At 39.9% G+C, this 17,798-nt stretch overlaps 7 protein-coding genes and 1 non-coding gene across 8 annotated transcripts; 2 read left to right on the forward strand and 6 right to left on the reverse strand.

Moving 5' to 3' along the window:
* Positions 1-156: 156 nt before the first annotated feature.
* Positions 157-1,791, reverse strand: LOC117565707 (60S ribosomal protein L5). The gene is made up of 4 exons (XM_034244952.2): positions 1,655-1,791; positions 1,207-1,470; positions 710-1,147; positions 157-478 (listed from the first exon to the last, which is right to left on the reverse strand). The coding sequence occupies exons 1-4, from the start codon at positions 1,655-1,657 to the stop codon at positions 284-286; spliced, it is 900 nt and encodes a 299-aa protein (XP_034100843.1). The 5' UTR covers positions 1,658-1,791; the 3' UTR covers positions 157-283.
* Positions 1,792-1,891: 100 nt separating this feature from the next.
* On the reverse strand, positions 1,892-4,215 carry LOC117565672 (uncharacterized). The gene is made up of 2 exons (XM_034244904.2): positions 2,075-4,215; positions 1,892-2,017 (listed from the first exon to the last, which is right to left on the reverse strand). The coding sequence occupies exons 1-2, from the start codon at positions 4,139-4,141 to the stop codon at positions 1,892-1,894; spliced, it is 2,193 nt and encodes a 730-aa protein (XP_034100795.2). The 5' UTR covers positions 4,142-4,215.
* Positions 4,216-4,288: 73 nt separating this feature from the next.
* Positions 4,289-5,559, forward strand: LOC117565710 (iron-sulfur protein NUBPL). The gene is made up of 2 exons (XM_034244955.2): positions 4,289-4,681; positions 4,740-5,559. Exons 1-2 carry the CDS (start codon positions 4,513-4,515, stop codon positions 5,450-5,452), a joined length of 882 nt encoding a protein of 293 aa, XP_034100846.1. The 5' UTR covers positions 4,289-4,512; the 3' UTR covers positions 5,453-5,559.
* A 258-nt stretch (positions 5,560-5,817) lies between these two features.
* On the reverse strand, positions 5,818-7,284 carry LOC117565711 (deoxynucleotidyltransferase terminal-interacting protein 2). The gene is made up of 2 exons (XM_034244956.2): positions 6,705-7,284; positions 5,818-6,219 (listed from the first exon to the last, which is right to left on the reverse strand). The coding sequence occupies exons 1-2, from the start codon at positions 7,197-7,199 to the stop codon at positions 5,848-5,850; spliced, it is 867 nt and encodes a 288-aa protein (XP_034100847.1). The 5' UTR covers positions 7,200-7,284; the 3' UTR covers positions 5,818-5,847.
* Positions 6,290-6,585, reverse strand: LOC117566279 (small nucleolar RNA U85). The gene has a single exon (XR_004571995.1). It is a non-coding gene; the product is annotated as a small nucleolar RNA U85 (small nucleolar RNA).
* Positions 7,285-7,557: 273 nt separating the features above from the next.
* Positions 7,558-10,019, forward strand: LOC117565681 (RNA polymerase I-specific transcription initiation factor RRN3). Its single transcript, XM_034244914.2, has 6 exons — positions 7,558-8,044; positions 8,098-8,579; positions 8,636-9,130; positions 9,184-9,362; positions 9,417-9,666; positions 9,722-10,019. The coding sequence occupies exons 1-6, from the start codon at positions 7,829-7,831 to the stop codon at positions 9,954-9,956; spliced, it is 1,857 nt and encodes a 618-aa protein (XP_034100805.1). The 5' UTR covers positions 7,558-7,828; the 3' UTR covers positions 9,957-10,019.
* Positions 10,020-10,721: 702 nt separating this feature from the next.
* LOC117565724 (60S ribosomal protein L21) lies at positions 10,722-11,619 on the reverse strand. The gene is made up of 2 exons (XM_034244973.2): positions 11,489-11,619; positions 10,722-11,353 (listed from the first exon to the last, which is right to left on the reverse strand). Exon 2 carries the CDS (start codon positions 11,327-11,329, stop codon positions 10,850-10,852), a length of 480 nt encoding a protein of 159 aa, XP_034100864.1. The 5' UTR covers positions 11,330-11,353; positions 11,489-11,619; the 3' UTR covers positions 10,722-10,849.
* An 831-nt stretch (positions 11,620-12,450) lies between these two features.
* On the reverse strand, positions 12,451-17,501 carry LOC117565704 (uncharacterized). Its single transcript, XM_034244945.2, has 4 exons — positions 16,850-17,501; positions 13,711-13,844; positions 12,986-13,646; positions 12,451-12,924 (listed from the first exon to the last, which is right to left on the reverse strand). Exons 1-4 carry the CDS (start codon positions 16,914-16,916, stop codon positions 12,716-12,718), a joined length of 1,071 nt encoding a protein of 356 aa, XP_034100836.1. The 5' UTR covers positions 16,917-17,501; the 3' UTR covers positions 12,451-12,715.
* Positions 17,502-17,798: the final 297 nt, after the last annotated feature.

A 17,798-nucleotide genomic window follows, 5' to 3' on the forward strand; every position in this document is an offset into this window, starting at 1 on the left:
ATTGTGTCGACTATAATTCAGTGGGCTCGATTCGAATTAGCGCGCCAAATTTAGTGGTATCGGTACCAAATGCCTACTTTACATCGATAGCTGGTGGAAAGCCCAAGTAAAGTCATCGATTCTTATCGCAACTTGATAAATAAAAACACATGCAAGTTGTTTAATAGAAACTTACAATAACATATGCATGACATATTGGCAATTGTTTCTTATTACAATTGTTTCTGTGTTTATTTTCTTTCATTCACCCCAATACAATCTTGCAAACGGTAGTCAAATGCACTTAGGCCTCTGTCTCAGACTGAAGCTTAGCAACATAGGCGGCCTTGTGGGCAGCAACCTTGGTCTTGCGCTCCTCATTCGTGAGTTTCTTGGCGTTCCACCTCTTCTTGGTAGGAGCTGCCTTCTTTGCAGCAGCCTTCTTCGGGGATGGATCGTTGCGAATGGCCTGGTGGGCTTTCTTGTAGATATCCTCAACCTGCAAAGATGAAATGAAATAGATTAATAAAACAATACTATTTGAGGAATATGAATTTAGTGATGTGCAACCATAAACAGAAAATTCAGCTCATTGTAAGGAGGTGAAATACGAACACAGGTTTGCATTTACTGTGGTCCACTTTTGGCACAGCCAGCGTTGTGGGTTACAAAACGCAGCGGTAATTTTTTAAGTGGACGTCAAAATCAGTTAATTAATGAGGATACTCACATCGTCGGCACGGATGCCCAACTTGATGTAACGGCTGAACTGGCGCTTGAAAGCCTCCTCATCCTCTTCCTCCAAGCTGCGCATATAATCAGCCACGTGCTGGCCGAAGATGTGAGCGCGGTGCACATCAGCATTGAAGCTCTTGGCCTCAGCAGAGTAGCCAGGGAAACGCTTAACGGAGTGGGGGATGTTCAGACCACCATCGACAGCGCCCTTCATGGCACCGAACACACGGGCACCGGTGGTTGTGCGAGCCAAACCGACATCCAAGAAACAACGGAATGCACCTGGTCCGTCATCGACGGGCTCCACGTTGAATTCTTCGCCGGTGACCTCAGTGCAGCCAGTGTAGATGGAGTCCAAACCCAACTTGTTCAACAGACGGCGAGCAACCAACAGGCCAGTGGCGTAGGCAGCAGCATAGTTGGTCAAACCGACCTGCAATATTGGTTTGTGTTTATTACCAGCCTAAAGAGCCTTATTGAAAAGTGATTTACCTGGATGCCATAGTTGGGCAGCTCGTGCGAGTAAGCAGAGCAGACGACGCGGTCACCCTCGATACGAGCGTAAGCGATTTGGGCAGTGATGTCCTTGTTCGACAGACGCACAATCAAGCGGTACTTGGGGGTGTTGTACTTGTTCTTGTCCTGGAAAGTCAGACGCTTTCTGGCATAGTAGTCGGTCTTGCCCTCACGACGCCTGCGGAACTTAACTTGGTACCGCTTGAAGTACTGCTTGTTCTTGACTACCTTGACGAAACCCTGTAAAACACACACAAAACATACACACAACACAAGTTGGAATTAGTTGATGATCTGTATGGCACTAACTTTAATCTCTCAATTATTTATGCATCAGTGGTCGCTTTTGCGCAGTCTTATTGCATTTCACTAAAGCGTACTTTAATTGAGACGTTTGTTGTGTTATCTTATTGAAAATGCTCACCATTTTTCACTTTTTAATGAAAATTAAACACCGACGCAAAATACGCGATGTCTTCACACGTAGGTGAAAAAGAAAAAGGAAGAAGCTGACAGGCCGCTTAGAAGCAGGGTCGTATTTTTCGCTTTGACAGTTAGCGCACAGCCAACTTAGCGTATACATTATAAATCCGCCAGATGGCGTGTGAGTGTTATCAGTCAATGGGCGCCTATTGCATTAAAATTCAAAAAGTAAATGTGTTTAAAATATTGTATTTCGGAGTGTTTTATATTTTAAAAGCAATGCTTCCAAATGTATTTGTGTATTTTCCTCAAAATCTTCGGCATTTTGAGAGCTATATAACCGTTCAATGTCATGTTGCAGTTTCTAAAAAAATATTATTTTTAATATGTTTGCAATGTGGAAGATATCTTTCATATTTACCATAACTTTTAATTGAATATCTTCAATGGGAGTTAAGTCCTCATCTTCCGGTTCTAGATTTAAATACAAATGTTGTTTGAAATGATATAAAGCCGAAGCATCATCACTTTCTAGCAGTAAGGCCACATTATTCTCTTCTTGACTGCTTGTCAAACTAAGCTTGCTATCGACAAAATATAAGTCCAGATTATTATCGTGACTTTTATCACTGGCATTACATAAGCTAGCTATTTGTTGCAAGTTCATATTACTAAATGGTTTAATTTTCTGTTTGATTATGGGTTTAGCTTTCTTATCAGCAGATCGCAACAAATCAATTGCTTGCGGTTTACTAAACAAATTTAATGAGTAAAGATGTCCATTAAAAAGTGCGCGATATGTTTCGCTGGTTTCTTTTACTTCAACTGGCAGCAGGACAGCATTAATTTGGGTTTTGAACTCTAGGAAGGCGACCAATTTAAGCGTAAATACAGGCAGCTGCGTGTTATGAATTCTTTTAAGAGGTATAATGATTCGACACTTGCGGCTTATAAGTAAATCTGTGGGAACACGATGCACATGCGCTTCATGCTCGTGATAGACAAGTATTTGCCAGTGGCTGCTGTGCAGCAATAGATGGCTATTGTGCAGCTTCAACAGTAATGTGGCATAAACGCCGCAACTGTCTAGGTCCACTTGTCTAGCCGTGTGGAGCAGCAACATGTCAATGCCATAGACGGGTAGTTGTCGTCGAAACTCAAGTGTCGCCTCCAAGCTTTGCTCCTCCCAAGCCTCATTCCTGGCAACTGCCACCAGCTGTTGTTTCTCGTGTTCCCGCTGTATGGCAGCCAAGAGTTGTGCTGGCTGCTGTTCGTATTGCTCCAAAACGTCAGCATTTCCACGTAATCTTTCAACAGCAGCTGGCGTTAAGTCATTGAGCATACCGTCATCTCTGGAAGCTTGCTGTTCTTGCTGCAAACTAAAGGCAATGCGATAGAATATGTTATTGTCGCTGAGACAAACCAACTGTTCAATATGCTGCACCCAAGTGCAGGCTTGCATTCCTGCCACAGACTTGCAACAGCGTTGCACGACACAATCATCCAGCTGTTCATCGTACTGGAATCTCAAGCGCACCAACTGTTCGCCATCAGTATAGTAAAAATCTCCATTATCACTGCTGGCATCGTAATCCAACCACTCGGCACCAGTGAAATGCATTTGTCTCTGTTTAATGCCCAGCAACTGAGACATATACCAGATGTCTACGCTGCCACAACTGAGGTAGACCAAACATAGGTTTAACGATGGCAGTAGACGCATAAAATCCACAGAAGTGGCATAAATGCAGAGAAGTTCAATGTTGTAGGCCTGCTCCTTATCAGCATCCTCATTTGCATCGTATGGAATCAAGACAAATACATGTCCTGCAATGCTAAAAATATGAAGCTGCTTATCGGCGATTGCGCCAACACCAAATAAGCATTGCATGAACTTTTCATGTGATTTGGTAACCGTCACTGTCATCAAAGTATAATGATCGTTTTGCCAATCACATTGGAAAATGTTCTGTTCATCGTAGGTGATGTCGTAGCTTTGCAGAAGGGTGCTCTCTCCTTTGCCTAAGCTGGGAAGATCCATGTAGACCTGCAGCAGCAACTGTTGCGTCTCCTCGTTATGCGCTATTACACTGAATCCCTCGTGAGTCTGGGCGAATGCACGAACGCCTTTTAGCCAGGCGATGCTGTGTAGCGACTTGATAGAGCCAAAACAATGAACGCGGCCATCGGACATTAGCAACAGTGTGTTGTACTCGAGCATGTGAATGCTGCGCAGATAACAGTTGTTGTTGGGCAATGGAATGCGCACCTTGGTCATCTCCATTCGATTGGTTTTCTTAGACGTCTTGAAGCGATAGTTTATCAAGTAGCATTCGTTCCAAGTGACAAACACTGATTTGGTTTTATTGTTGCTGGTCGAAGAGTGGCTTATTAGGCCACATGGTTGAAACAAAGTGTCATCCTCGATGGACCAGAGGGCATCCTCTTCTTCTACTGTCCCTGGTTCATTTAACTCCACAATTTCCATAATTTTCCGCAGAACAACAATTTTCAAATATGATGCACCAAAAAACAGCTGATAACTACAAGTATGACCATAGCTTTTTAGTTAAAAATTACTTTGAAACGCGTGGCGAGGCAGTCACACTGTATACAATTTTCAATATTACCGGTTAATTAACATTGTAATATTCATTACAAATTTGTACAATTAACCAAATTAAAACTAAAATCTGATCATTCGTTTGCTCGAATGTGTTTCTATTTGTAATGTTTCTTATTGTATTTATCGCAATGATGTCCATCTCTAAAGCAATCGTTTAAAGCCAAACCATAACGACTTTGAAAGTCAGTGAAGAGGCAACAGGTAAACAAAGTTTAAACAATAATACACAAAAAATGGCGTTGTTTATTCGCCTGGCGCGACGCACTTACGCGACTAAGCTGACTGAACACCAGGCTGCGTTGATGGCACGCAGCTTGCCAAAGCGCGAAGCGATTCCCGGCGTGCAACACATTATTGTGGTGGCCTCCGGCAAAGGTGGCGTCGGCAAGAGCACTGTGGCCGGTGAGTACTTGGCTTAATTTTCCAATCATGCTTAAACAAATATATATTTTTTTTTTAGCAAATTTTGCTTGCAGCTTGGCCAAGTTGGGTGCCAGAGTGGGACTGCTGGATGGTGATATCTTTGGTCCCAGTATTCCTCTGTTGATGAATGTGCATAGTGAGCCGCTTATCAATGATAACAATCTGATTATACCGCCGCAGAACTACAATGTCAAGTGCCTGTCCATGGGCATGTTGACACCTACGGATGGTGCCATTATCTGGAGAGGACCTCTTGTCATGTCTGCCATACAGCGGCTGCTCAAAGGCGCCGTTTGGAGTCCCCTGGATGTGTTGGTCGTGGATACCCCACCGGGAACTGGCGATGTGCATCTATCGCTGACCCAACACGCCCCAATTACTGGTGTCGTACTGGTGACCACGCCCCATAAAGCAGCTGTTGATGTAACGATCCGTGGCGCTGAAATGTATCACAAACTCAAAGTGCCTATTCTTGGCTTGGTGGAGAATATGCGTTACTCCATCTGTGACAGTTGCAAGGAGCGTACAGAGTTCTTTAAGGGACCAACAGATCTATCAACCAAATTGCCACCCACAACAATCTCATTGCCATTGGAAGCGCACATTGCCGAGTGTGGCGAATCTGGAGTTCCTGTAGTTATTAAACATCCCAACTCGGAATATGCGAAGCTTTTCAGTCAACTAGCTAGTCACATTTGGGGTGTTCTAGAAAAACAGAGTGAAGCAAACAATGATGCGCAGTCAAAGTAGTCAATTACAGTTGCATTTGCATAAGTTATCCCTAATAAAATTAAGCAATGGTTTTATAGATAAGAATAAAAACTATCAATGTTATTTTGTGTTAAGTTGTTATAATTATATAATTCATTTATTTATGTAATCAACACACAAACCTATTTAACAATAACGAACAAAAGTTATTTTAGTTTTTCTAACTTCATATGTTAAGTTAAGCTTGGATCAATATTTTCCTAATAAAGAAAGAATAGTGTTGTTAATTCATGTTAAGAAATTAATGAATAAAATCAGTTTAATATTCAAAACAAATGTTATCAACGAAGCTACAACTAAGAAAGTGACCACAACGTCTAAAATATCCCAAAAGTTTATTTACATTTTTTTTTTTTTGGTTTTCAGTAATTAATTTATTTATTCTTCTTCAGTTTCTTCATCTTTTTCATGGCCTTACGATGCGCATATTTGTCAGTCCGCTTAATCACCTCTTTGTACTTTCGTTTGTTGAACTTTTGGAATTCCTCATCGGCCAACAATTCATCCACCAGTGATTTCTTCGTCTTGCGCGTATGACGCTCACTATAATGATCCAGAGGCGAGTGCTGAACTGTTCCAATCTGGAAGTATTTAGGCAGCACCTTGAGGTCGTTCTTTTTATAGAAATGTTTAGGATCCAACACGGAACGCATTTGTATGATCTTCAGCTCATTGCGCATATCTTCAGTGATTTCAGTGGCTGGCATATCAAACCAACCGCCTCCCTTGGTCTTTGCGCGTTCTGCCTGTAATTTAATAAGAGTAACATTAATTTTTGGAAAACGAATTGGCATAAAGTACACATTATAAGCAAGTCAATATCAGATTACTAAAGACGTCGTCAATGCGGCAACAGCACAAGCCTCAACAACTGCTGTGTTATGGGGTGTCGACAATAGCACAGATGTTTCATTTGGGAATTGAATGTATGCCCACGCCTAAATCAGTTATCTTGGCTCAACGATAAATGACAGTCTAGCGTTTCAAGGCCTCTGATGTTCCGTCGGCCTTACAGCGATCGTCACAAGCTCCGAGGCGATCACTAAGATTACAACGGATGAAACGCTTGATGTGCCATTGTCTATGAAGTGATTCGAGTCTCTTGTCACAGTAGTCGCCTCAAGCAGCAAGTGTTGTGCACTTACTACACCATCATTTGGTGCAGTTTCGGTTGTCGAATATTTCATCATCTAAATGTGTGTGAAATTTTCCACAATTTGAGTTAACTTACTCTATTTAAAAGAGGCTGTTTTCGCCTGGACACTGTTGGCAACGCCTTCGACTGCGCAAATTCGCCTGTGAGTACCGTTTTCTTCATATCCAACTCGACATTTGCTTTGCGTTCCTTCTGACTTTCGCTAGTATCGTAATGCAAATCTGTGATTTTTTTGCGCTTCGACATCTTGTGAGTGTCCGAATTTTCGACTGCCTCATTAATCTGCTCAGCCAGTTCAGTAAGCCGCACTGCCACTTTTGATGGTGCTGCTAGCGTCGTTTCATTCGCTCTAGATTTAACTACTTTTCGCACATCTTTGTTGTTCACTTTGACGCCAAACAGTTCAATTTCCTGAACTTCTTCCTCCTCATCATCACTGCCTGAGTTATTGGCGCTAAGCAAGCGATCACTAAAGGCGTTATTGTATATTGCCACGGATGAATGGCCACCATCTACATCTGCATCTTGTGGCTGATCACCGGCTGTGTCAATTACAAATAACGAAGCCATTTTTATATTTTACAAAAACTAAAAACGCGCAACGCATGTGGCGTCGATTCTAAATGTTTATTATTCGTCGTGACTGGCAATTAGGTATGGGAAGAAAGGCAGTATCGATATTAATATTTGAAACGTGAGTACTCTGAGATCATAAATTGCGCGGTATATAATTTTCGGTATACAAATAACAAAAAGTTCATCCAATATTTATTCGAAATTTACGAGTTTCAGTCAATTTTACCTCATTTCGCCTGAAAATTTTCAATTTCATATATTTTAATATGCGAAAACTTATCGATATATTAAAAATGTTTAAAAATATTTACTTATCGATAGACCCATAGATGTATTTCCACCTCTAGCATATCACACGTGTTTTGTTGATTTCAGCTGAGTGGAAGTTTGGCAAAAATAGTGGCATATATAGTTGAAAAAACCCAAATATAATGTCAGTTTTCTATAAAAGACAATTCTTAGAGTATTACTTCTGGTATCTAATTTATAAAACGTAGGACCACCCAGAATATTATTCGAGTAATCAGCTTGGTAATCGACTTCCTTCGCTGAGAGACTTATTGCGTATTATTAGGAAATACATTTCAAAGAGGGGTTCCACAAAAAACTAAAATTTCTTCGAAATGTCAATGTTCAGCAGCAAAACGGGCATTACGTCCATATTAAAGTCGTTCAGCGGTGCGGATCGCGAGCGTGCTAAAACTGCAGCTTTGAATAAAGTACGCTTTTCGACGCCAAAAGAGAAGGGCATTATTGAGTCGGTGCGAGTTGCTCTCGAGGAGCATAATTTTCACTTTATTCAGGAATTTACTTACTTTCTACGCGAGGCGGAGTTATGTGTAAGTTTGTAAAAAAAATCAAAAAGTATCCATTTGTAACCTTCAACTTTTAGGATGAGGAAATTGTGGCTATTATGCGAGATGCTCGGAAAATCGTGCACAGCTTGACGCCGGAGTTTGCTGATCTTGTGGAAGCTCTTCTAGGAATCAACTGGAGGAAACGCAACATAAATGCTACAGAAGCTTTCTCCGAGTTTACTGTTGATGTGATGATTGCCCACAATACGTATATTCAGATTGGAATCACCAAGTTAATCTTAAACTGGATACCAAATGATCAGGAAACTGACGATTGGATCAATGGATCGCCGTCCGAAAGTGTGCAAGCGGATCTACAAACTGTTCACACTTTGCTCAATCGTATTTTGACTGCAGTGCCAATGGCTTTTGATGTGGTTGTGGACACAATTGCGGCTAAATTTCCATATTTTAAAAAGCCGGCTCATGTCACCGCCGGGTACATACACAATGTACTTTGGCTCATATCTTCAAAGCCAGTCTATGAAGAGCTTTTATTGCAGCTGGTTCTGCAAAAGTAAGTCTTTATCCCCCATTTGTAAACATTGTAAGCATGTTTTTTTCGCTCGATAGGTTGCTTATACTGGACGTGAGTGCGCCACGTGATGAAATCGAAGCACTACGGGAGGACTCCGATGATGAAGAAGATGAAATGGAGGCGGACGCCATGTTTCAGATGGATGATGTCAATACTCAGCCAAAGCAGCCAAGACCACTAGATCATCCCATTGGTCAGATGCTTGATATATGCCTGCTGAAGCTTTTTAAGTTCCTCGACGATAAATGTCGGCCAACGCTCAATGCCAACGATGAACAGCGAATTGTGAAAAACCGATTCTTCAAGATGCTTATTCACATCTTCGACGAGGTGCTGCTCCCAAGCCACAACATACATCATGTGCAGTTTGTCATGTTTTATGTGTGCAGCATACGTCCAGCCTATACCGAAGCCTTTCTCAATTTTCTTTGGCTAAAAGTCCAGAATCCAAATGTATCGTCAATCATACGACATGTCGCTGTTAGCTACATTGCCAGTTTTCTGGCTCGTGCCAAGTTTGTGCCATTGAGGTGAGTACAAGATTATAACTTAACCGAATAATTATTAATGGCTCCCTTTGCAGCACCATCACTTACTATCTGAAGGAGTTGAGCAACTGGGCAAATACCTACATCAATGATTCGGATGAGTTTAGCAGCAAAAACTGTTCACTCAAAGCCAACATGGTATTCTTCTCCATCTGCCAGGCCATGTTCTATTTGATTGCCTTTCGTGCGCGCGATTTGACAATCAACGAAAAGAGTAAGTTAGTTAATTATCGACCCCTTTTTGGTACTAACTTTTATATATCTCTAGATTTGCTGCTGTTAAACACGCTACAATTGTCTAGACTCGCCATGTGTCACTTCAATCCGCTGCGTTATTGCCTGCCACCAGTGGCCACTGCATTCGCTGGTGTCACGCGCACTTATCAGTTAGCATATTGTCACACAGTCCTGGAACGTAATGCACGACGCAAACTGGCAACCATTTATGGCCATGATAAGCTAATGCCAGAGGAAACGCTTGACACCTTCTTTCCCTTTGATCCATACATTCTGCCACTGTAAGCTAAACCCATCTGATTTTTATAATTTGATTGTAATTGTTGGTTATTACAGCTCGAGCAAATATATTGAGCCAAACTATCTGGTCTATAAGGTGCACGAGTTGGAGGAGCCAACGGAAATTGTGACCACAGAGATCATGCGACGCAAGCGTGGTGATTCCGAAATGGTTGAAGAGGATGACTTCATACTGGCGGACAAGCGACAGAAGCTAAGCGAACTGTCCAATAGTCAGCTGTTTGACAAACAGTTTTACTATGGAACCTCACCGGGATTTAATCAACAATAAACAAAAATGAATGTGGGGGACATAGTTGTAATAGTATTGGTATTTAATCAAAATTATAGACTTTTATAATATGAAATCCATCGAAGTTTATTGGGAGGCTTGGACTACTTGGCAGCCGCTTTAAACGCGCTGTGATGTGAGCCTGCTGCTGCCGCATTGTGTCATTGTTGGCAACAGTTGGCGTGATATGTAGTCTATAGACCTAAGCTAATCACAGTTGTGATTGAAGCCCACTTTCAGAAGCAGAGCCAATATTACAGTGGCTGCAGATGTGATTGCCATGCATTTCAGGTGCTCGCTTAGATTCAACAGGGTTGGATATCGCGCTTGTGGTAAACAATGCTGGGCTATGCACTTTTCGTGCAGCATTTCATATTTATTAGATAGTTTGTCTTTCGAAGATGGATTGCTCTCCTAGTATTGCTTTGAGCTCGATTTATAGCTGTAGCGTCAATGTACCAGTAGCGCTGCAGCGAACTATGCAAAATAAAGCGACCGTTGTAGTTGCCGCACTGCAAAAAGTTTTAGTCAAACCAATTGGAATTTTGCCTAATTTTACCACTTAGCATTGACAATGGTTTTGACCTCGAGGTAGCAGCGAAAGCAATTCGAAGCACTTTTTTAATTGCGATTTTTCATTCAACTGCGGTTTTTTGTCTCAAGCAAAACGGCAATAAGCTGTAGACTGAGTTCACCTGTTGTAACTGATTTTTCTTTAGACCTGGTATATTCACTCCCCGCCTGATGATCAAAAACACAGCGAAATAATTGTTTACAGCAATCGTATAGAAAATCAATTCTATTTTTTGAATCTTAACTTAGAATTCATCCATCAAATCCACACAAAAATTGTAAACAAAAAACACATCCGCGCAATTGTTGTTAAGATGCATTTAAGCAACGAACTCGTATGGAATTGGCGCCAAAGCGATGGGTTCCTCCAGTTTCTTGACGAAATGCGACTTCTTTGGCTGCTCTGGTTGACGCTTGAGGTTCACCCATTTACCCTGGGCCTTAGCATCCTTGAGCAGACGCTCGTTCTCCTTGACACGACGCAGGAAATCCTCACGGCACTTGGAGTGATGCACATGCTCGATGCGCACGTTGATGCGCTTGGCTAGGATCTTGCCGCGCACACGTTTGTTTACAATGACACCAACGGCATGCTGTGTGACATTGAAGATGCGGCCAGTCTTGCCGTGATATGCCTTGTAGGGCATACCCTTCTGGACGGCACCGTGTCCCTTGATGTCAACAATATCGCCGTTCTTGAAGACGCGCATATATGTGGACAGTGGGATGACACCATGCTTGCGGAAGGGGCGCGAGAACATGTCTCGGGTGCCGCGACGATAACCCTTTGAGTTGGTCATTTTGTTGCCTGCTGTGGTGGTTCCCTGCAATAAACAAACACTTGTAATTCACATTTTTCACAGTAAATAATGTGCACGGCACACGCGGGCACAGTTTATCGTATTTTTAAGGCAAATTCAATTGAATTTTGTGCCAAATTGCACAAAATATTCACTAACCTTTTACGTATCGACGTCCACGCGGTCGTGAAGTTGGGGAAAGAAAGAAAGATGGCTACCTGCGTGGCGTTGCCACACTCGTTACAGATTGATGTAGCGGCAGGGCTGTAATTTGCTAACCGTTAATTATGCATCCCTGGTAACAGTGTTGTGTTTTTCGATTTGTGCGCGGGCTCAATTTTTAATGTTCAAGACATGATATTCAATAAGAAAATATTTTTATACTGCACGAATTTTGTTTTCGCTAATTAAATGTTACCCAGATAAGTCAAAATAGTAGTTTATTGATTTCATTTTATTAAGTTAAAAAAGTTTTACAAATTCAACAGAAAACTAATTAATATTACATTTTTGCTTAAGTTTGAGCACTTTGGTACACACACACATAATAGTAAATGTCATTTAAATATCTCGTTACATATAATTTATATTTTAACTATCGTATATAAATGTATTATATAGGCATATATGTATGTTTATATAACTTGTCCGTTGTTTGTGTTCTAAAGTTATAATTTCACTTCACAAAAATTCTAAGAATGTGGCGTCATTTCGGTTGCAATTATTACATGATTGGAATTATCAAAGCACAAAACTATTAATTAGGTTGTATGCAATGCGGGCATTTTCGTCAAATACATGATAGGTTATATATGTATATATAATATGTATATTTAGCTTATGCTTATGCATGTGGTACGTATATATAATAAATATTGTAAATAATTTCATTAATTTGTATATATATATAAATATATATGTAACTCATATAAGCAAGTGTATACCAAATATATATATAAACAGTACATACACTTTGACTTGCACAAATCATCGATGTAAAACATAAAATTTAACATTAAGTGTTGCCTTTTCTTTTACATACATGTATATTAATTAATAATTTAATTTAGTAGATTATACTTGTCTCGTTTCGTTTCGTTTGGTTGGTTGATTGGTTTTCTTCTATTCTTCATCTTTTCACTTTTGCTCCATCCTTATTTTCATATATTACTTTTATTTGTATGTATGTATGTATATTATTGGCTGTTTTTTTTTTTGTTTTTTTTTGGATTTCACAAATCCCACTACAAAAGCAGTCTCTCAAACTATGAATTTAGTCCACAGCTTCTCAATGCTCTGGTCTTTCTCTACAAAAAATCCTTTCGTTGTCCATTATTATTATTATTATTATTATTGGCGTATCGTATCCATATTATTAGTTCACAATTAAGCTGATTCCTTCTTGTTGTGCCCATTTTCCAGCGGTCTTTTTGGCAAGCTACTCGTCGAACAATTGCAATTGTTGTCGTCAGTATTGATGGGGGGCAGTGATGATGCGTTTTGTTGCTGCAGCTTCTGTTCCAGTCGCGTTTTGTACGTGTACAACGACTGCAATGGCACATGCAATAGCTCCACAATCTGCGTAAAGTTTAGCTCTGCAATTAAAGCACAATTTCAGTTCAGTGTTCAACAAATTCAAGTAATTCAGTTTAATACCATTCTCTGCTGTAATATAACCATGTCGTATTAAGAAATCAATAACCACAGGCGCCGATGTCGTCTTAAAATCAGGTGTAAAGACACGCTCCACACACTCGTTGGCCGGAAGCAGTTCAAAGGCCTGCACCTCGCCATCAGCGTTGTGGGGCACAAAGTCCACCGGTAGCTCCAAATCAAACACATACTCGGTGTTGGGAAACAGACCCTGATCGCTCTCAAAGAAGAACGAAACACAGCCGGCAGAAACCAGATTCTTGACGAGATCACTTGGAATGGATGCTTCCTCGGCAGCCTCCTTAATGGCCGTCTCCATGATGCCGTAGCCCACCGAGAGACCACCGCCCACCATATTATCCCATTTACCAGGCCAGGTCTCTTTGGTATTGGAGCGTTGCTGCAGCCAAATGCACAGACCGTGCTGCGGATGCTTTACATAGCCATTGATGTCCACACCATACTTTCGTACACCAAACAGCGGCGTCGCAGCACGCTCCATCTTCAGCAAGGCCTTGTGCTCGGACTTCACCTCGAAGCATTCGTCCCGCCAGCCCGCCAGGGCAGAGAATAATCCCTCGCTGCGCAGATCACGTAATACTTTCTCCAATCGTGCGGTGCGTTCATTATAGTCACGGAATGCCGGATTCAATTCAACGAGTCCCTATGTAAATGTGTAAATGGTCTTGAAACGATGAAGTGACGATGATGTCATGTTCAATGCTCACCTGCTTGGTGTATTCACAGTCACGTATGCAGAACACTTCAGGATACTTGAGCAGCTGCTTATAGACATCCGATTTAATGAGGCCAACTTGCTGTCCGCCAACCAGAAATGGACGTATGTCGCCCTTAGGAACGCCTGTCATGTGATAGAATTAATATCAGAGCTAATTAATTTTAAGTGCACTTTCCAATTAACAACATCTATGATGTTTGGCCATGAAGCAGTAGTGTTATTTATAAATGCAGGCATTATTAATCATATAATCAGAAGCGCATCGTAGATGTGATTCATTGGAAGCAAGATTAGATTATAAACTTTATCTACCGCTCAATCTGAGAAAGAAGAGTGACGGAGTTGTTTCCCATTTTCATCAAATATTTGCTCAATTATTCATTCAAATTATTAAATTATTTGCTAATCTTAATATATTTGATAATTCTTAATAATTGTTTTTCTTAGTTTGATGATCCTTTAAACTTTTATTGTCATTAATCTTTCTAATATAAAACACGAAGCCGTCTTAAGTTGATTAAGTTATGCAAACATTTTAATATACCTTCAATGATTTCGTTGAGCAAGCCTAGAGATTTTAAACATTATTTTGTAGGCCAGACAGAACAGCGACTTTCTTATCGCCTCGCACAACATTAATAATTCTCTATAATTCAATTTATGATTGCGAACATTTTTTCTCAATGGCAGGCATTTTAAATTGGAAACCCTTGCTTTTAATATTATTTCCTCTATCGATATACATAGTATTAAAGTTCATTAGCTGTCCAATTCGAACCATACCCAAACGGACTGATTAGATATATGTATGTGAAATCTAATAGGACACGTAATTAGCAGCCTTAAGTACTTTTGCTTGAATCGAATTTAATTGCTTTATTGTGTAGCTGTGTTTCTAATTTGCTTTTGCCCAAACAAAGGAATCGAGGTAATTTGAAGAAAGTCTTCAACAAATCAATTATTGTTTTTTATTTCCCACTATTTAATATTATGAATTTTAAAAGAGTTGTAATTACTTTTCACCTCAACATTATAGTTTTTTAAAAAACTTTTACTATAATATTTGTTCATATTATATGGTTAAGTTAGACTTCTAACTATACTTTCAGATCGTCAGTATGATTTAAAATTCATTTACTCTTGTGAAATATTAGAATACATTTTCTATGAATAGTTTTCTATTTAAATTATTAAGAAAAGTAGTCTAAAAGCTGGGAATTTTTAGAAGTACTCATATAAACAAATTAATCAATGTCCGGACTTGGCTGATAATGAAATCAATACTGTAAAAGCGGTTCGTACCGGTTGGCGAGATCGTCACCGACTTTTGGCCAACTCAATTATTGCATCACTTGAAAAGCGAATGAGGTGGAAAACAACAAATCAGCGCAAAAAACATAAACACAAAATTCCAATTCACTTCATGATTCAAAGCCAAACAACACATATACATACATAGTATATAAAAGTCGACAAAGTATCTAAAGCAAAACAGAAAGAAGAGAAGACAAAAAAAAAACAAGTCGGAATATACAATGCGATACCCTAGAGTTGACGAATATATATATATACTTCTACACATATTGTAAAAATAAACAAATGAATAATCGACCATATAGCTTATACAGCAAAATATGCTATAGAGATTTATGTAGATCGGTTAAACCAAGTTTACTCCAAAATGTTTTGCACGCAAAAAGGGTATTCGAAACGAAACTTTGATTCGTTTATAACTTTTGTGGCGAAATAACTTGAAATAGTTGGGAAGCAAAATAAAAACAAAAACACGTCAAAGAGCAGAAAGCGCGCATGCCGCTTATCAGCGGGGATAGAGAGCGCGAAAGAGTGGTAAAAAATAGAGATAGAAGTAGAGAGAGAGAGAGAGACAGAGAGAAAGAGGCATTCTGAATAAATGAAAACATATGTGGCCTTTCTTTGCACTTAATTAAACCATAAACATCTATCTCTTTATGTATTTGTATTGATACATATAGAATAAGTTCATATATATCTCAATATATACATATATACGGCGCATGTGTGTGTTTGTATTTGTGAGATGTTTCAGCTGTTGCTGCATGTTGTTGTTATTTTTGCTGTTGTCACTGAAAATGCCAAAAGCTGAGAGCTGCTTTTGCCCTCAAGGTGATGCGATAAAAATCTTGTTACAATTGCAATCAAGTGACAAATAATTAGTTAATTCTGTTGCAGCGTAAAGTTCTTAATTATTAGCGACAAAATCTGCATATGAATGTATGTATGTATTTGTAACCTTGATTACTATATTTTATTTATATGTATGGCGAGCGCAATTTGTGTGTCGATTGCTTGATAAAAATGATCTTGCATAAGAGTCGCTGCCTGCTTATTTGTTTGTTTGATTTTTTGTTTAGCATTGAATTTTACTTTATGTTTAATTGCTGTTAATGCAGAAAGAATTGTGCATTGTTGAAATGCGATAATGAGACACACAGCTGCAAGCACATATTTTCTTATAGTGAAATGCTGAACAATAATAATATTACGAGGTAACAACCAAATAATTCCAGTATCAGATGACAAAGCAAGCGAGTGAGAGCGAGCAACAGGTGAAATTAATCGAGCAATGGTGGAACGGAAGTACAGATCGATAACATGAAATTAATCGATTTAGAAGGACGATCTCTGCGCAGTGGCTGCTGACTGCCAGCGCTCTGCCAAAAAGGAAATTAATTTCAATGTCAATGCAGAGAAAGAGATGATGAGATTATTGGGATGCTGCGAAAAACGACATACGACATGGCAATGGCAGTGGAAGGCGACAACGACGTCAGCACAGCAGCAATTGCACACACACACACACACACTCGCACCATACAAGTAAACAAACTAATCGATAATTCGCACTCTCTTGCTCTCGCTCTTTTTGCAGCAATTGCAGTAAACTGTGCTGTATGTGCTGCTGCACCCATAACATTGGCGCCCTGGCCGCCCACAGTATAAGTATGTGTATGTGTGTACTCGGTACATCAGAGTTCGAGGGTCGGCCAAACCCATTTTCATGGCCAGCAGGCAAACCCAAAAACCCTAACAATATATCCAGAAACAACTAGAACGAGCTTTGCTACGAAAGAGTTAGTGACACTCACCTGTCAAATAGAAATTATTAAACTTTTGCGCTAGTCCCAGCAGACGCGACACATCGGTTGACGACATTGATGAGGGCGATGAGAGTATAGTACAGGCTCGGTCAGCCACAAAGTAAATACAAATACACTTTAAACGCCGGCTACCTTTGCTCTCACTCCACTCCGCTCCTCACCGCTCTATCAACTCCCACACCAACAATACACTCGAAGTTTAACGCGCAAGGAATGTCGCAATTGGGATTTTGTCTTTTGGGGGAGGGCTTTTTTCGTTTTGAGTTGCTTTCCTTGACCGGACACTATCTGTGTTTGCTGACCGCACAATTACTTATTCGTAATTTTCTCTATTTTAATTAGGGATATATATGGTGGACAACAAACGACAAAACCAACCATCAAAACACAACCGCACGCAACGAAAACACAGCCGTAGTGCTCGGGGTGACCGCAAGTGCGATTTCAAAATATGCTCTTTGTAGAGGTGGAAAAACGTCGATAGCACTTCCGATGATTTGATATTTTAACTTTTTTCTTAAAAATAGCTTTTTATAAATTGTATTGTTTAACACTGGTGCGTGGATTCTTTCTGCAACTTCCAATTCCAAAATATACATGTTATTGCCCACAGATAAGCGTACCATATCGACATTTTTATACTACTAAAATTAACTTAAATTTGAACAGCTTGTTATTTATTTGTTTAAGAAAAACTACTTGCTAACTCGAACATTTGTTATCCCAAACATCCGTTAAAGTACAATTTTTGTAAAACTGAAAATACATTAGTATATACCAAATTCATAATTTTCGCTGTCAGTGCTGCATAACGCCACGATACAGATTACCCATTAATCATAAACAGCTGATTACGAAACATATGTTTTGTATCTGGCCTTGAGTATATTCTGTGCTAGTGTTGGAAAACTTTTGTATATAGTGTGTTTAACAACAC

Source organism: Drosophila albomicans, chromosome 2L (assembly GCF_009650485.2).
Source record: "Drosophila albomicans strain 15112-1751.03 chromosome 2L, ASM965048v2, whole genome shotgun sequence".
Classification (NCBI taxonomy): domain Eukaryota; kingdom Metazoa; phylum Arthropoda; class Insecta; order Diptera; family Drosophilidae; genus Drosophila; species Drosophila albomicans.

Bases quoted from the DNA above. Each gene is read 5' to 3' on its own strand.
- LOC117565704 (XM_034244945.2), bottom strand. From the start codon at position 16,916: ATGTCGTCAACCGATGTGTCGCGTCTGCTGGGACTAGCGCAAAAGTTT. The intron at 13,845-16,849 runs GTGAGTGTCACT...ATCACATGACAG, and splicing joins TAATAATTTCTATTTGACAG to GCGTTCCTAAGGGCGACATA. The intron at 13,647-13,710 runs GTGAGCATTGAA...ACATTTACATAG, and splicing joins ACTGTGAATACACCAAGCAG to GGACTCGTTGAATTGAATCC.
- LOC117565724 (XM_034244973.2), bottom strand. From the start codon at position 11,329: ATGACCAACTCAAAGGGTTATCGTCGCGGCACCCGAGACATGTTCTCG.
- LOC117565710 (XM_034244955.2), top strand. From the start codon at position 4,513: ATGGCGTTGTTTATTCGCCTGGCGCGACGCACTTACGCGACTAAGCTG. The intron at 4,682-4,739 runs GTGAGTACTTGG...TTTTTTTTTTAG, and splicing joins CGGCAAGAGCACTGTGGCCG to CAAATTTTGCTTGCAGCTTG.
- LOC117565681 (XM_034244914.2), top strand. From the start codon at position 7,829: ATGTCAATGTTCAGCAGCAAAACGGGCATTACGTCCATATTAAAGTCG. The intron at 8,045-8,097 runs GTAAGTTTGTAA...TTCAACTTTTAG, and splicing joins TACGCGAGGCGGAGTTATGT to GATGAGGAAATTGTGGCTAT. The intron at 9,667-9,721 runs GTAAGCTAAACC...TGGTTATTACAG, and splicing joins GATCCATACATTCTGCCACT to CTCGAGCAAATATATTGAGC.
- LOC117565707 (XM_034244952.2), bottom strand. The intron at 1,148-1,206 runs GTAAATCACTTT...CCAATATTGCAG, and splicing joins TGCCCAACTATGGCATCCAG to GTCGGTTTGACCAACTATGC. The intron at 479-709 runs GTGAGTATCCTC...TCATCTTTGCAG, and splicing joins TGGGCATCCGTGCCGACGAT to GTTGAGGATATCTACAAGAA.
- LOC117565711 (XM_034244956.2), bottom strand. From the start codon at position 7,199: ATGGCTTCGTTATTTGTAATTGACACAGCCGGTGATCAGCCACAAGAT. The intron at 6,220-6,704 runs GTAAGTTAACTC...ATTAAATTACAG, and splicing joins AACAGCCTCTTTTAAATAGA to GCAGAACGCGCAAAGACCAA.
- LOC117565672 (XM_034244904.2), bottom strand. From the start codon at position 4,141: ATGGAAATTGTGGAGTTAAATGAACCAGGGACAGTAGAAGAAGAGGAT. The intron at 2,018-2,074 runs GTAAATATGAAA...ATATTTTTTTAG, and splicing joins ATATTCAATTAAAAGTTATG to AAACTGCAACATGACATTGA.